The sequence below is a fragment of the Pleurodeles waltl genome, chromosome 7 (assembly GCF_031143425.1).
Source record: "Pleurodeles waltl isolate 20211129_DDA chromosome 7, aPleWal1.hap1.20221129, whole genome shotgun sequence".
Lineage (NCBI taxonomy): Eukaryota > Metazoa > Chordata > Amphibia > Caudata > Salamandridae > Pleurodeles > Pleurodeles waltl.
The window spans coordinates 565,247,644-565,264,312 of NC_090446.1; the positions used below are offsets into that span (position 1 = coordinate 565,247,644).

The 16,669-nt window shown below is 40.5% G+C and overlaps 1 protein-coding gene across 3 annotated transcripts in view; it reads right to left on the reverse strand.

Annotated features, from left to right (window-relative positions):
* THOC6 (THO complex subunit 6) overlaps window positions 1-16,669 on the reverse strand; it is a 205,668-nt gene that overhangs the window by 146,682 nt on the left and 42,317 nt on the right. For all 3 annotated transcript variants that reach the window (XM_069244329.1, XM_069244331.1, XM_069244330.1), the window contains one exon: window positions 5,301-5,365. In XM_069244329.1, the coding sequence (XP_069100430.1) occupies window positions 5,301-5,365 (65 nt within the window). The remainder of the gene's footprint in view (window positions 1-5,300; window positions 5,366-16,669) is intronic.

Here is a 16,669-nt window from a genome sequence, read left to right on the forward strand (position 1 = left end):
GGGTTGTCACCTTCCTGTGAAACTTCCAGTTTCTTCTCTCTCTCTCTTTTGATAGTTATCTCTTCCTTAGGACGGACGGACTCCCCTCCTAGTGAGGTTAAGGGGGGGTGGAGGGGAGGGGGTGAAAAAGGTCAGTATGGTTCCCCTTCCTTACACGTTCTCTCCTCCTTACCACCCGTCTTCCCCTCCCTTGCTTTCTTTCCCCGTACCCAAACCGGCCAGAAGCCCCAGCTTAGGTATGAACGTACCTCCGGGAGCCATGCCCCTCCTGGAACGTGGCTGGCCCCTTCGCGATCTCCCGACTTCTCTCCTGAAGGGACGGGAGGTGCCCCGTGGTTTCCTCTCGTCTCCGGCATCTCTTCGGTCGTCTCGTGCTCGGCTCCAAGGTTCACTGCCTCCAGCGTTTCATTTCCCGCAGTCCGCGTCTCCCGGAACTCTTCCTGTTCCTCTCGACCACCTTTCAGTGGTCTGTCTTCCATTTCACTGTTTCCTGAGACGCCTTCTGTGGCTGACGTCACCAGTCCGGGACTCTCTCGGGTCCCCCAGGGGTATGTTGACACAGCCTCTGTCGGCGCGTGTATACCGGCATCAACGAATGCCCGGTTACACTAACCTTCTCAGTTAGACTAAATTGTGTAGTTCGTGAGCATAGCTCTTCATTTCACTGGGCCTCAGTTCCTGTGTTTGCTGTAACTTTAAACATATATCATGTTCTCTATCAAAGACTGGTCATTCACATTTTGAACATAAACTAACTCTGCAAGGTCTGCTCAGAGGTAAAATATTATTGGCTTGATTCTCAAACCTACTGTTGCATGCAGGTTTGAATTTCATGAGCAAAAGTTGGTTTGGTTCTCATAAAAACTCACATGGAGCTAGTTGTTCGAGCAAATCTAATCAGAGGCACTAAAAGTAGGCAGGAAGTGGTAATTCCAGGGCCGAGATGCCCTAAGTTTGCGCACAATCACAAGCTTACATGTATAAGGGTATACACAAACTTATCTTTAACTACATCACACCCTGCACATGGTCGGAAAACTACTTCTGAAAAGGAAAGGAGTAAAACATTTCCCAGGGTGTTTCAGGACAATCCCTCGCAATCCAAGGGAGGGGTGTATGGAAATGAGTTTCTTAATTGGGGGAAATATTTTTCCTTGAGAAAATGTTTTTTAACAAATGAACTTGCAATTGCTCAGCAGATTTTCACAAGCAAATGCATGCATGCAGATTTGTTCATGTAAAAAGTAATTCTCAAAAGATTGTTTGGAAATCAGCAACTACTGCACGTTTCTGTGTCTATTTCTAATAAATCTTGTAAATTTTGGAAAGTCTTAAATCTGCAACCATTCAAGGTGACAGACCTGAGTGCGCACTTTGTGATGTTAATTAAGAAGAGCACTTCATTTATTTTACAAGTTGGAGATCGTGGTTATATACTGGTTCTCCACCAAACATGTTTTACTTAATAGTGTCAAACAGGAATTGTATTTATAGTTGTCCTTAAAAATTGCACAATAATATAGAAAAATGCTTGAAGTCTTTGACTGCTTTTTTTCAAGATTCAAATATTTTTGGGTACATTATATTTTGGAAGCAAACAGAAGGCTTATTATTTTACTAACACTGCAACTTTTGTCTTTTTTTTAAAAAAGTTATAACTATTCTTTGGGTACATTTTATTTAAAAACAAAGAATCATTGATCTTGCTGCAATTTTTCTGAATGTTTCTCTTATAATCAAGCATTCTAGGAGTATTACAAGTAGCCACATTTTTTAAAGTGTTTATTTTTTACATTTGACCCTCATCAGTAATGCAAGTTGTGCTTACAGCTCACTGTATTTGCTAAGCATGCTCGCCTTAACAATAAAATGTTTGTACATAAATAAATAAAATTTTGAACATTCTCTCCATGCAGATACATTTCTTGCCTAAGAAGCAGACAATCCTCTTTCTGACAACCACAATGTGGCACTGTAAATTGGCATCCAGATTATTTGTGATAGTTTGAGCATATACAGTTGTAAGGTCATTCTGGGTTACTTCAAGACCAGCGCTTAGCAAGCGGTGAGTGTTGGAGCTACAGAAAGCATGTCTCAGTGTGTTGCTTACAGTGGTATGTAATTCCTGTAACCCAATGCCCAGGACATATTGTTTGGGGTCAAGGACAGATAGTTTTCATTTTGTCCTTGGGACATGAAGGCCCAACGCCCTGCTGCACAAACCCTTTGGTTGCCAGTCTGCAGGGAAGGGAACAGTCTGCAGGGCAAGTAATATTTGCGTCCATATGTTAATGATGTGCAGACTTGTATTTATAGTTCATGAATACAAAACCTTTATTATAATTGGGAAGCTCTCTAAAGAAATATTGTAAGCTCGGACTGCAATACTGACAGTGGTTCCACTAAAAAAAAAAAATTGTACACACACGTTTGATAAGATTAACAACATGAGGCTAGGTGTAATGCTCCAAGAATGCTCTCTGATTAGATACAAGTGTTTGCAGAAGCTTGTAAGCAAGATTGATGACTCCTAGCTTTAAAAAAAATGTTCGGAAAAATGCAACTAGACAAAAAACGTTTTAATAAATTACTGTGAAATTTTAGGTACTATTTTCTTTGAAGCATCATTTAGTAAAATGTGTTGATTCTTGCTAGTATTTCCCAAAAATATTCATAATGGAAAATCAGTGTAACCAGGTTGCACAAGATTACGGGAAATAAGAAAATAAACCTGCACTGGCAAAGCCAACAATACTATATTGGTGGTCAGTCTTTTGGGTTTGTCAATGTGCGTCTTGTTTTGACATGGCGTCTGTAAAACCTTATTGTTGTAGGAGTTACCAGGCCCTCACCATTGTAAGAAACATTGTCAAAAAGCAAAAAATCCCCAAAAGCACTCATTGCCACAGTAGTTCCAGGCACTGAACAAAAACTACTTTGTGTGCCAATATGCTCCTTGTGAAAGAGCAGAATTCTATCACTCCCAGTAAAGCCAGCCGATAGATGGATAGACAGAGAAATAGAATTCTAATAAAAACAAAAGGCCTAGGTTAACACCGAACCTAATTAGGGGCCCAATTATTAAAGATAGTCACAAACGTGTACCCATGGTATAGGTTTTTGCATTATTGCAGAATAATGGCTTTCATGAATTCACAATAATTTACAGAGGTAGACCAGAAAATTATACTTCTAGAAAATATCTGTGAACTGTATTTTAGCATGGGCAAATATGCATGTGTAGATTTGCTCATGCAAAAATATATTGAGAGTTTATATGCTCACTTTCCCTCCAACCATTTTTTTCCAACCCTGATAAACCTCCGTATTCTGGGCTTGTCAGGAGTAAACCTCTCTCAGTATGGGAAAAGATAGGAGAAGAGCTGGAGAAAATCCTTAAAACACGCAAGTTAGTAGGTTTGCACTCAAAGCATTCCAACCTTGAAACTGTTGCTTACTGCTTCCTCCAGCACCAGTATGTAGCTCTGAAGAAAAATGGCAAAATAAGGAAATTGCTAGTATTCAAACCCCACTGTAGAATTAGCCCTGGCATCAGAGAGACTATTATCAGAGCTCTTACATAATGAGACTTCTGCCATAAATTGTTGCCGCAATACATTGCACCAAAGGGACAAGTAGATTTCTTTACAGGACAAGTAGATTTATGAAGTACCCCGTCCCATGGGCAAGTAGATATTGAATTACATTCCACACCCCTGTGTATGCCTTTATTTGTCGCCGCACTACAGGGTACCAAAGGGACAAGAGGAAAAGTAGATTTGTGAAGCAGCTTGTCACATGGACAAGTAGATATTTTATTAAATTCCACACATCTGTGCTTATGAGGATAATTTTTTGTCTTGTGCTATTTTCTTGCAGAACTTCTCAGTTAAGTACCGGGATGAGGAAATGTGACAAGGTGGCATTGTTCTGTTTGTCTACTACTAACCTTCATAATTACAAGTTCTACTTTTCTTTGCTCCTGTCCTTAAGGCCACATTTCTCCATTCCCATAATCTGAATTTTGGCCTACTGGTAGGGGCACTGCTTTGGTTAAAAACACAAAATACTTCGATCTTTTTGAAAACATATTCGCAATCTTGTATTCCTATTTCTTTAACGTCAATGTCCCTTTATACATGTATGTCACAATGTGCACTGATGTATTTTATAAACAAATATGAATGTTGTTCTTTTTAATTTGAAATGTTTTTAGTCTTAATACGCCTGCTATGTTTCATGGCTCTTGTAGACCTAGAACCCATTTTAATTGGAGTAGTATGTTTGCACATTTCCTGTATCTCATTAGAACCAATAGTCTTGCTTTGGATATTGGCAATCAGAAGCACAATTTTAAGAAATTAATGAAGTCATCAGTGTGTTCACGTATTGTTCATCTGCTTCAAGGATGACTCGCACTTTCTGTGTAAGAAGAAACTGTCACTTGCTCATAAAATAAGGTTTGCTAAATGTAACAAGTTCTGTCACATGTTTAAGTTCCATGGGCTTTACAGAGGGAAATATTTATATTAAATGTTTATTTTTGCCTGCATTTTAGCATCACAAGCTCCAGCTGGCTGTTTGTGGGCCAAAGCTCTGGTCGGTTGAAATGACAATTGACTATTCATTATTTGCTGTGCTGCTCGCTATTTTAGCGTTAAATGCATGATATGTTCTTTGGCTTCCCAGCAACGTCTTGTGTTGTATTTTTACATTTTTATAGGTGGTGATTAAGATACAATTTTGAGGTGTTTGAGAGAAGGTACTCATCTGGCCTTGCAATTAAGACCCAGAAGTGCCTGCTGGGTCAGTGGGAAAAGTAGTAACTTGACAACATACTGACCACTGAACGCAAGAACTGATGACAAATCTTCTACAACAATTCAATAGAGCCCCTATCAAATATTCATAGTCTTTAAAAGCCTTTAGGTAGGTAGCTGCCCAAAGATGCAGTTCCAGGAGACACCGGCACATATAAATGGGTTATAAACAACACTATTAAGTGGCTTCTTAGCTACTAAATAAATCTATATACTTTCCACAAAATATTTTCAAGCTTGCAGAAGAATACAGAGTAGCAAATAAAGTTTAAGACCAAAATCCAAACGTGACAGATACCAAGCTGACTCATGGATGTTAGAGTAGTTCTAGAAACAGAAAGAAGGGGTGGTCCTGCCTTATGCTTAGTCACACATCCTCTCTCCATTCACACAGGGCTGCTTTCACTAAGAACAATTAATGGGCCAAGAATTGTCAGCATTGCTAGTCTACCAATGGATAGCCTATAGAGCTTGAATCACCTGTAAACAGAACCATAGGCTTCTTGTTGTCCTCCTTGGCTTCAGAACTCAGGGCAGCGGACAGACTACAAAGAGAAACAAAAAGTAAAGTTACGATTCTGAAAAAAGAAACAAGAAAAGCTAATCAAAGAATGGAAAGGTAACAGAAGAGAAACAGTAGAAGGGCATTAATAATATACACAAAGGACAAAATCTGTAAATAAAAGGAGAAAGCAGGGAAAAAAGCAGAAGGGATAGAAAAACAAGTAGGAGGAAAAAAGAGCCAAAAAATTAATAGAGGAGAGATTGCAAAAAGAAACTGAATAAAAAGGCAAGAACACATAGATACAGGTAAAAAAATGAGAGTAGAAAAGGAAGATAAATCACAATAAAAATTAAAAACAAGTCTAATTACACATATTAGACTGCCCCAAAAAATATTTTTTGCAGAAAGTTCCAATCAAATTTGATTTTATCAGGCACTTAGCTACAGGTAACTTTATAGATGCCTATAGTGAACACTGTAATGCATAAAACCCGATAGCAGACTAATAATGTTCATTTCGTCATACAATTAATAGAACTGTAGACATGCAATCAGCATCTAGTGTGATAAGCCACTAATAGAGTTTTGTGTAATGCTTTGATACCGGCCTAGCGAGCTTTTGATAGTCCGATGATTACCCTTATAAGTTATCCCCTCAGTCTTGCCGCACCGTATGCCAGAGGGAATCCTCCTACAGTTTGTCAGAGCTTTAATGTTGTTGCGCTGAATATACTTATTGAGTGAAAGTTAACCTCTTATGTGGTTTGATTAGTAGCAGATAATGTGCTTGATGACTGTGCTCTCTGTTTAAAAATGGTTAAAAAAAAGACAAGCCGGTAGGCCAGTTGTATGTCTTCACCGGCAAAACATGGTTTCACTGCCTGCCTGCATGTTCTTATTTCTTTTAGTTAAAAAGCGGCTTTAGCAGCAACTTATGTTTGTGCCTGAGATCCTTGCATATACAAATTAAGTGCAGCATGTCCTCTTTCACTGCCTTGCACAGTCAACAGCTGATGAGTGCCTGAGATCGTTTCCATTCACATTTATAACCAAGGATGACACACATCTCTCTAGCGAGCACATTAGCCACCCCAGGCTGTTGTATCACTAACTTGAAATTTTGTAGATACACTTGTCAAGTTTATTCATGATTTGGAACTCCGAAGAGGTCCACACAAAACAATTTCAAAACATAGAACATCTTTCCTCAATGTCATTAAATAAAAACAAAATCCATAAAATTCATTAAGTCATACAAACATTAAAATTATTAAATCAGTATTCATACTGCAATCAATATACATTTTAAAAAAGTTAAAAATTCAACACCATAACTCATTAGGGGGGAATCAAACAATAGCTGTAAGGCTTCCAAGGAAAATTGTACAGACAATGAAAATATATATATATATATATGTCTCAACAAATTTACAAGGGGTGCAATAAAAGGGCAGGACAAACAAATAAAACGTGCCTCAGGTTATGAACACCATTCTGACAAAGACTGCAGATTTCAGAAGTGCCAAACCATTTAGATGTTAAAAAATGTAAGGGGAAAATATCCAATCATAAAACTGTTGAAAAATGTCTAAAGACAAAGGGCACATTCCATGTCACATACAGTTTGACTTTTTCATAAAAATTATATATTGTATCCTTTGGTAGCCCACTTTTCTTACCACAAGCGTTGTTGTCCAAGCAAAAACTTAAAACCAGTGAGGCCTGTTTTAAACAGGCCTTTAGTTGAGAGGCATAAAGAGAAAGCACTAGACTTTGTTCAAGCCCAAGTTGATTTAAGGCATATTTGAAATTCCTGTAGAACAATAAGTTTTTCTTTTTTCTCCACAAGAACTTCCTTTCTCATATGGTACCTTAGAGTATCCCCTTCACTCTTCTCAAGGCAGGAAGCCCACCGAACAAAACCCACCAAACCTTGTACATAGGTGTTTTTAATCCCAAATTCTAGCCTTAAGGCTGCTCCTAATGCTGAAGTGTTGCAGGAAATAAGTCTCCTCACAATCTGCTCCTCTACTTAATTCAAAAAGACCCATCTTGATATATTTATGAGCTCCACTCCATACAATAAAGTAGCGGGATTTTGGCCCGATAGACAGATAGAAGATGAGAGAAGTGCCTTCTACCTGTAGCATTACAGAATGCCCCTTAGCCTGGGACTGAGCCTTACACATGTTATTTGAAATGTGATTAATATTGCTCAAGTTGCTGCACATCATTTTTCTCAAAAGGATAAACGAGCTAACAACTTCCAATTTTTGGGGGCCTAAATACCAAGGGAAGATAGCATTTTTGGCATTTTTCTTACCATGGAAGAGGAGAATTTTGCTTTTAAAGAAATTAATTTTCAAAAAGTGTGCATTTGCATAATGTTGCAATGTCCATAATCGGCTATTAAGACCTGGGGGGGGGGGGGGGGGGTTTAAGATCTAAGATCACCATGTCATCTGTATACAGAAGACATTATATTGTCTGTCCCCCAATAATAGGTGGTAGGTCTGCGCTTTGTGAGAGGGGAACAGGCAAGTCTGAAATATACAGAGAGAAGAGTAGCAGGCCAAGGAGACATGCTTGCTTTAAACCGTTTTTCGTTGGCATCGTCCTGGAGAGTCCTGAATCACCACCTAATAGGACTTGGCACCATATGGCAGAGTGATGGCCAATATTTAAGTGCAATAGAGTTCTGAGAATGCCGAGGTCCGACAACTTCTTTCAAAGAGTTGGATGATCCATTTTATCGAAGGCCATAGAGAAGTCTATGAACTCAGCATATACCGGATAACCTCTAGTGATCCTGTACTTCTCATTATTTTTTTGTAATGCTATTTTATCAAAAGTCCCATGTTTTTACCTGAAATCTGTCTTCTCTAGCGGGCTGCTTTTATTGTCCAACACCCAGGAACTAAGCTGAGCCAACAGACATCTAGAAAAGAGCCTTACCCAACGCATCCAATAGGAAAATCTGGTGGTAGTCTGCAGGCGCATTATGGTTACCTTTTTTGTAAAAGGGGACAATAATGCTTCCAAGTCCATGAAACAGGAACTGTCCTATGGACAGAACAAAATGTAAAGACCGGAAATAATAATTTAGCCCAAAGAGTAGCTTCCTGTTTTACCACTGAAATCGTGGCTTTGTCCGAGCCCATAGAAGTGGAAGATCACTTTGCCATGATGAAAGCCACAATCTCCATTGTGGTAGGAGGGTTAGAGTAGGCATGCAATATTCCAGGGGGCCTCTTTGCCTCAATATTCCCCTACATATAGTGCAGAGATGAAGCCATCCCAGTTATCTTCTCTAACTGGAGAAGGAGAAGACCTAACTCTTGTCGGGCAACAATCCACAACTATTTCCCAGAAGCTTCTCATATGATTCTTAAAAGCTGCCTTTCTTAAATCTATCCACCTCATTACAAGTTATGCAGGCAGACCCACCAACAGACCGCCATTACTGCCAGGATTAAAGATCCCAGTGGGCTGACGGTGGTCCTGGTTATAATCAGCCAGGGCGGCACTGAACTCGGCGCCGCCCTACTGATTAAACCTTGTTCTCTGGCGCCCTATTCATGGTGGTTTATCCACCATGAAAAGACTGGCGGAGAACAAGTGATTTGGGCCACAGGGAGCCCCTGCACTGCCCATGGCCATGGCATGGGCACTGCAGGACCTCCCTGCCCAGCATCATTGCAATGCTCACGGTGTGCTTTGCAGACAGTATCCATTCCGAGAGTGCTGGTCGGCCCCCTCTGTGCTACGTGATAGCACTCGGCTCCTCTAAGGGAGCCTAGTGCTATCACGTAGCACTGTTCCCACCGGTCTGACCGGCGGGAATGCTCTATTTAAAGGTTTCCGCTGGTCAGCTAGGTCAGACCAGCGGAAATCTTGTAATAGGGCGGAGGGGACGCCACCACCTACTCGAGAGTTTGGTGGTCCCGCATTGGGACCGCCAAACTCGTCATCAGCCCCTCTGTTTTTTTAAACTTGCGTTTAGGCGACTTCTACACCTTTTCAAGAGAGACAGAGAACTGTTTCTCTCCTTAGAGAAAGAGATAAATTGTTTCCGAATCAATCTACATATCTCTTTATTCAGTTGAAGAATAGGAAAATGAAGTGAGTTTACTGGGGCCTTGTTCACTTTCAGAATAAAGTTGATACAATCTGCTTCATGAACTGATTAAATGAATGCAAAACATCAACCTCCCAAAAGTCAAGGTCATTAACAGCTTTCTCTAATCTTTTAAGATAGCTATCGTTCTGGGATCCCACTGGGTTCTACCTGATTTTTTTATTGAATTTTGAAATAGCCCCTTACATTTCCATGACCCAATTGGGGATATATTTGCTTCTAGGGAGAATACCAACAATCTACCATCACTAAGGATAGAGTATATTATTTTCAGTTCACCTAACAGGTGGAAAGACGTAAGCGCAGTGATGAGATATTCTAGAATTGGCTCTCTCATCGGGGATTTATGAGTATACTGCCCAGGGGAATCTCCCGTTAGCTATCAGACAATCATTATTCCTCAGTTGATCAAGAATTATCTTCCCTCTCTTATCGGTTCTAGATTTAGTTTGAAAAACAGAGGAGGAATAAATAGAGCTTCCTCTTTTACTACCTATTGAATTAAGCTAATAGCATGGTTAGAACATTTACAATTTAGGTCTCCCACCAAGATTATCTGGAGGCCATTCTCCTTATCTATGGCATTTTTAATAAAAGCAAAAATGCCATGCAGGAGATTATTGTAAGAAGCATCAGGTGGAATACAGGCAATCAACAATAACATGGGGTCTGATAGATTCCCTCCTCCATTGGAAAATAGTGTTACTCCTAAGAAAAGATTTGAGGTATCCTTAAAACTATCATATTTCCAATTAATCTAATTAGTTAGAATAGCTATTCCTCCTTTTGCATGACCTTTCCTGGATGGTGCGGTTTTACATTCTATTGAGAAAAAATCATCACACTGGAGCTTGGTGTAACACCGGGTTTCCTGGAGGCAGGTTATATCGGCATTTAAAATCAATCAAAAATTACATTTTCCCTTTACTTTTCTTTACGCCTGCCACCTTCCAGGAGATCACTTTTAATTCATTGCTAAGTGCAATACTGTGCTGCAGGTACCGATGAACTAACACCATTTAATGCACCTGCCAACCAAATCCATTTTTGAAGCTCATCCCCTACACAATTGTTAAAGGGGTTGATACCTTTACAGTAGGTCACACGTCTACCATTGGTTCCTATGGAGACTTGCAGCCCTCTCGGATCTTCCACCAAGCACTCATCTGAAGGTATAGAATGCCAATCCCCCACAGAGTTGTACAATTTATCATTCTCCTTATCCCAAATACTAGATTCCCCATAAGCATTATTTGCAGTACCAGATTCGCAACAGTTTTGGAATGGTTTTGGCCCTTGACCCTATGTTGGTCAAGCAAACCAATTAAATGCCACTGTTTTGAATTAAATTCAAGTTCTTAATGTCCACAAAACGTGCTAATAGAAATGCATGATTCGGGATCAAATCAGAATCAAAAAGGGAAACAAACTCTTACATAAGAGTGTTAACAGAGAGTTGAAATGGGCTTCCTGATCAAGCTTTGCAAGTCTACACAAATGGTTCAGCAGCTAGATTAAGTAAGGGAGGATAACAAATAAACGAGGGGGAGAAATACAGGGGTGTTATACCAGAATTATTCCCCACCATAGAAGTAGTTGATGGCGCCGATGATCCAGAGCTAGGCCCATTCTGCTGACTGCTCTGGTTTGATCTCTCAATCCCTTGTGATTAATTCTCCGCTTCTCAAAAGCAAAGTTTTTTTCGTCCTCTTTTTGTAATTTGCAGGTAAAAAAAATTCTTCCACATCCGAATTTTTGTTTTACCTTTGCCCTTTAATTGTACAGTCTTTACTGGAACATTCGCACGTAGCTCAGGATGGATTTTTGTCTTGGAAATGGGAAACACTTCAGGCTCAGAAATGTAATTTTTCACAAGGGATCCAGTTACTACAGAGTCCGCTGGGCAAAAGTCAAAAAGAAATTTTATTGAAAGTGTGGGACATTCCAACTTAGGTCTCATCTTAGGGGCGTCCAAGGTTGCCTTAACATAAGGTGTACCGACTCGAGAGTAGAAATCTTGTTTTGAGGCAAAGGAAGGTAACATGTTAACCCCATCCTCTGATGGCAACCCTTTATACAACCATTGACTAGAGGCTCCTGATTTTCCATGGTTCACTCTTGCTTGTGATTGTGAGCCCTGATTAGAAGTTTCCATATCTTGTTTTGGACCTGTTAATATTTTCAAGTGTTGGCGATCTTAATATGGATTTCTCTGGCTACAATGGAAGTTAAGATTCTCTCCAAGCAAGTGAGTAATTCTGAGACTTGCATCTCTTGGCCTGGAGGATTACATGATCCCCAATTAGTTCCACATCTGGAGTTGCTGACATTTGAGAGTTTACTGTGAAATGCTCTGATGGAGTACTACTAAAAAGTTGCAGACCAGTTTTCAATATTGGTATAAATAGAGTTTTTGGAGCACTATCCTTCTCTAACATATTGAGCCTTAGATTAAGCTTCTCATCGATATCCAAGAGGGTAATATCCTCTTTGAGAAGATTAAGTGCTCACTCCTCTGTTATTACCCCTGTTTTCCCTACTGGCATACACAGTGGGGGAGAGGGCGTAGGAGAGCTATCAACCACCAGAACAGTAGGGTATCCCAAATTACATTTAAGGTCATCTTGAGCCATTTTCTCTTTACAACAGAAGGAGGAAATCTTGCCCTTTAGTGAGTTATGTGCAGATTTATTTCTCAAAGGGTTAGATTTTGTTTTGACACAAACTCATATTGAAACCAGGCGGCCAAAGCGGAGTTTCCTTGCTGTCATTTTAGCCCCTTCTTCAGCTGAGACTGCTTCATTTACCAGGTGGGATTACTCTGACAAAAAGGCCACCCCAAACTTGGTCCAATGGAGCAATAGGCCAGGCAAGGACAGAGCCAGGAAGAATGTAAAAGAAAGGGGAGACAATCAAGCCCAGTAGATCAGAGATCCTTTATTATGCTTTTACTTATTCCACACATGAGCAGCTACCCTTAGTTTCCTTCACCTTTCACAGCGGGCGATCTTGCCAATTAATTTTAGAAGTTCTCCTTATTAACAAATAATCACAGTACAACTGCAAGGTGAATACCTATACAGGAACAGGCATGGGCAAAGCCAAAAGGTCTCACCAACTAAGGTATCAGCTTTGTCAATAGCTTTAACCATATGCCACAACAGCAGTTCAGCTGCTGTGCAGCATGGCTGAAAGTTTTTTTTTCTTTTTTTTTTTTTAAATACCATGCAGCAGCCATAGGAAAGGGAGGGGGAGTTCAAGCCACAACACAGAGAGGGAGAACGGGGGTGGGAGGGCAAGCCACAACACAGATAGGGAGAATGGGGGGCAAACCACAACACGGACAGGGAGAGCAGGGGGGGGCAAGCCACAACACGGAGAGGAAGAGCGGGGGCAAGCCACAACACAGTGGAGAACGGGGGTGGCAGCCCACAACAAAGAGGGGGAGAGCTGGGGCAAGCCACAATAGAGAGAGGGAGAGTTGGGGGGCAAGCCACAACACAGAGAAGGAAAGCGGGGAAAAAGCCACAACACAGAAAGGGTGAACGGGGGGCAAGCCAAAACACAGAGAGGGAGAGGGGCAGCAAACCACAACACAGAGAGGGAGAGCAGGAGGACAAGCCGCAACACAGAGACGGAAAGCGGAGGGGCAAGCTGCAACACAGACTGCCTGAGCTTGAGGGGGAAGTGTGTTCCATGTCTGGGCTGCTAGGTAGGAGAAGGATCTACCTCCTGCTGTACTTTTCCGAATCTTGGGGACGGCTGCAAAGGCGAGCTGGGAGGAACAAAGACGTCTGTTGGGTACATAGAAGGTGAGGCAGTGGATGAGGTATACTGGTCCTATGTTGTGCAGTGCCTTGAAGGTGTGGATCAGGAGTCCTAACACAGAGAGGGAGAGAGGAGGGCAAGCCAATACACAGAAAGGGACAGGGGGCAAGCAACAACACAGAGGGGCGGAAAGGGGCAAGCAGCAATGCAGGGCAAGAGTGGGCAAGCATTAACATGGATAGGGAAAGCAACATTGAGCGAGAATGGATAGCAATAACGAGGAGCAGGGTAGAAGGAGATAAGCAGCAACATGGAGATGGAAACAAAGCATAATGGAGTGGGGTGAGAAGTGGCAAGAACACGGGGGTAAACAACAGCATGGAAAGAGGTGAAGGGGAAAACAACAGGGGTTGAAGCACATGAGTGAGACTGCCTGCAAACACATGCATTCCTATGGAGTGCTTCAACTAAAAGAAAAAAGTTGCCCGAAAGAACGGGCAGTGGAAGAACAAGGATTAGGGCCAGGCTACAGGGGAGGGAAAAACACACGAAGATTAACTGAAACCAGCACCAGTTAACCACACAGAAGCAAGAAGCAGAGCGATAATAAAGCCAATCAACGGTAAGCTAAGGGTAGGCTGACTTTAAGCCCCCTGTAAGCTAACAAAATGTCTTGCAAGCGACAGAACATGCTCTGTCGAAGCAGGGCCTAAAATTGGAAATTTGTTTATAATTTTGCAATATTCTCAACAACAACAAATTTTAAAATATACAGAAGACTGTTGAATGAAAAGGTTATTGTTTGGATTGTTGCATAAGGGTGGACTTACCGGCAACCAACTCCAATCATTAAAATACTTACAAAGGCACATCTGGAATGAAGACCCTGAATAGAAGGTGCAAACAGGCAAGCATGTCCTCTAACAGAAGGATATACATTGGAGAAACAATAATGACATAACTGGTAAATGTTTTTTAAAAATGTATTTTAAAAAACACACATTTGGAAAACAAGGAAGGTTTTGACACCCACATATACGACCAAATAAATGTTATACTGGCTTTTTAATGTATGATGCCAGCATCTGTTATTTTAAGGTCATAAACTTACAAAGGAAGCGGCAATCTAATGTTTACACCACTTATCTACAGCTGATGTGGATCAAAAAAGATCCTTTTCAAATTCCATATACCAGCCCGTCACCGTAGCAGCTTCAAATAATAGGTCAACTTCACCTAAAGCAGACCATCAACCAAAGCACTCCCCTTACACAAACATATTCAGCATGTGAACTAAAACTTGTTCGGTACGTTTGGAAATCACCCAGCATTCTATGTTTCAGGCAAAAAAATAAGCTACATTTAATAAGCAGCAAGAATGCACTAGCTTTCTAGTGTGTGACAGTTGTGGCTGTTTGATTAATCCTACTTCCTTTCTTCTGCTTGACTTTAGTAACAGCCAAGAGGCAAAAAGGGAACATTGTGTATAGGGGTGTGGAATTTCTACAGCCTGATGCCCAGGACATATTGTTTGGGGACAAGGACAACAAGTTTTCATGTTTATTTTGTCCTTGGGACAATTAGGCCTAGACCCCCTGCAGCACAAACCGTTTGGCTGCCAGTTCACAGTACCACATTATGGATCAGGAAAGGGCATTGTCTGCAATTAAGGTAATATTTGTGACTGAATACTAATGCTGTTCGAACTTGTATTTATGGCTCAATAATGCAAAGTCTTTATTATTAGGGCCAGCAGTTCGAGAAAATATTGTAACCCCAGACTGCATTACTGACAGTGGTTCCTGTATAAAAATGTGTACACATATTTGCGAAGTTTAACAATCTGAGCCTACGTATAATGCTCCCAGCAGGCTCTCTGCTGTTCATAAAAAAATGAAACTAGGAAAAAAACGTTTTGCTAAATTATTTTGAAATTTAGATACCATTTCTTTGAAGCATCATCATCATTCAGTAAAATGTTTTGATGCATGCCAATATTTCCCCCCAAAAAATTCATAATAAAAATAAAAAATCCAAAAAAATCAACAACAAAAATCAAAAAAAAAAAAATCAGTGTAACCCGTTCCAACAAGATTAGGAAAAACATGAAAATAAACAAGCATCGGCAGAGCCAAAGGTCTGACATTGGTGGTCAGACTTTTGGTTTTGTCAATGCATGTCTTGTTTTGGACATGTTTTTTGTAAAGCTTTATTGGTGTGGGAGCTGCCAGACCCTCACCATCGTAACAAACATTGTCATAAAGCAAACATATTTTTGGTCTCAAAAAGCACACCTTATCACAGTAGTTCACGGCATTGAACAAAACTGCTTTATGTGCCAGTATGACCCTTGTGAATTGAGAAGCATGCTGTCAGTCACAGTGAAAACAGCCAGCAAATGGACAAACAGAATTTTAATAAAAACAAAGTCTTAGATAACCAATTAGGGCCCCAATTCTTAAAGAAAATCACAAAAACATACCCATAGTACAAGTATAGTTGCATTAGTGCACATTTACAGCTTTCAAGAAGTCAGAAAGATTTACAGAAGTAGGCCAGGAAATCGTACTCCTGGAAAATATTTGTGAAATGCATTTTAGCAGATGCAAATATGCATGTGTAGATTTGCTCATGCGAAAATCTGTTAAGCGTTTACAAGTTCTGTTCCCCCCCCCATCCCTAACCATTTTTCCCAATCCTAGAAGAAGTTTTACTTCTGCACTTGTCAGGAGTACATTTCCAACCTTTGTCTGTATGGGAAAATATTACAGAAGAGCTGGTGAAAACCCATAAAACATGGAAGTTAGTAGGTTTGCAGACTCAAACGGGCATTCCAATCCCAGAACTATTGCTTACCCCCATCTCCAGCCTCAGGATACAGATCTGCTGAAAGGTGCCAAAATAAAGGAACTGCTAGTATTCAAATCCTACAATAGTATGAGCCCTGGCATAATCAGAGAGGCTTTTATCAGAGCTCTTTTTTAATGTGATTGCTGCCATAATTTGTCACCACACTACATGGGACTAAAGGGACAAGTGCATTTTATTCCACAACAAGTAGATTAATGAAGCAACCTGTCCCATAGACATTTTATAAAATTCTACACCCCTGATTGTGTACATTTCGATCAGACTGCTAACTGGGAGTAACTCTAAACACCCTTCGGGTAAAACATAAGGATTCTGATAGGCCACTATTGAAACAAAATGTGAGCAGGCAAACATCATAAAAATCCAAGATTAACTGCATGAGAATGGGAGAATGACAATATTATTAGGATACCTAGCTAACCTAATCAGGTAAAGCAGATCTCCAAAATCTGTGTTAACCAGAAAGAATATATTTGGGATCCATCAGAGCACAGTGCCTGCATTTCCAGTATGTAAAGAAATCACAACTACCCAAGGTGGCACCCTTCAAGAGTGCTGTGAAGATGC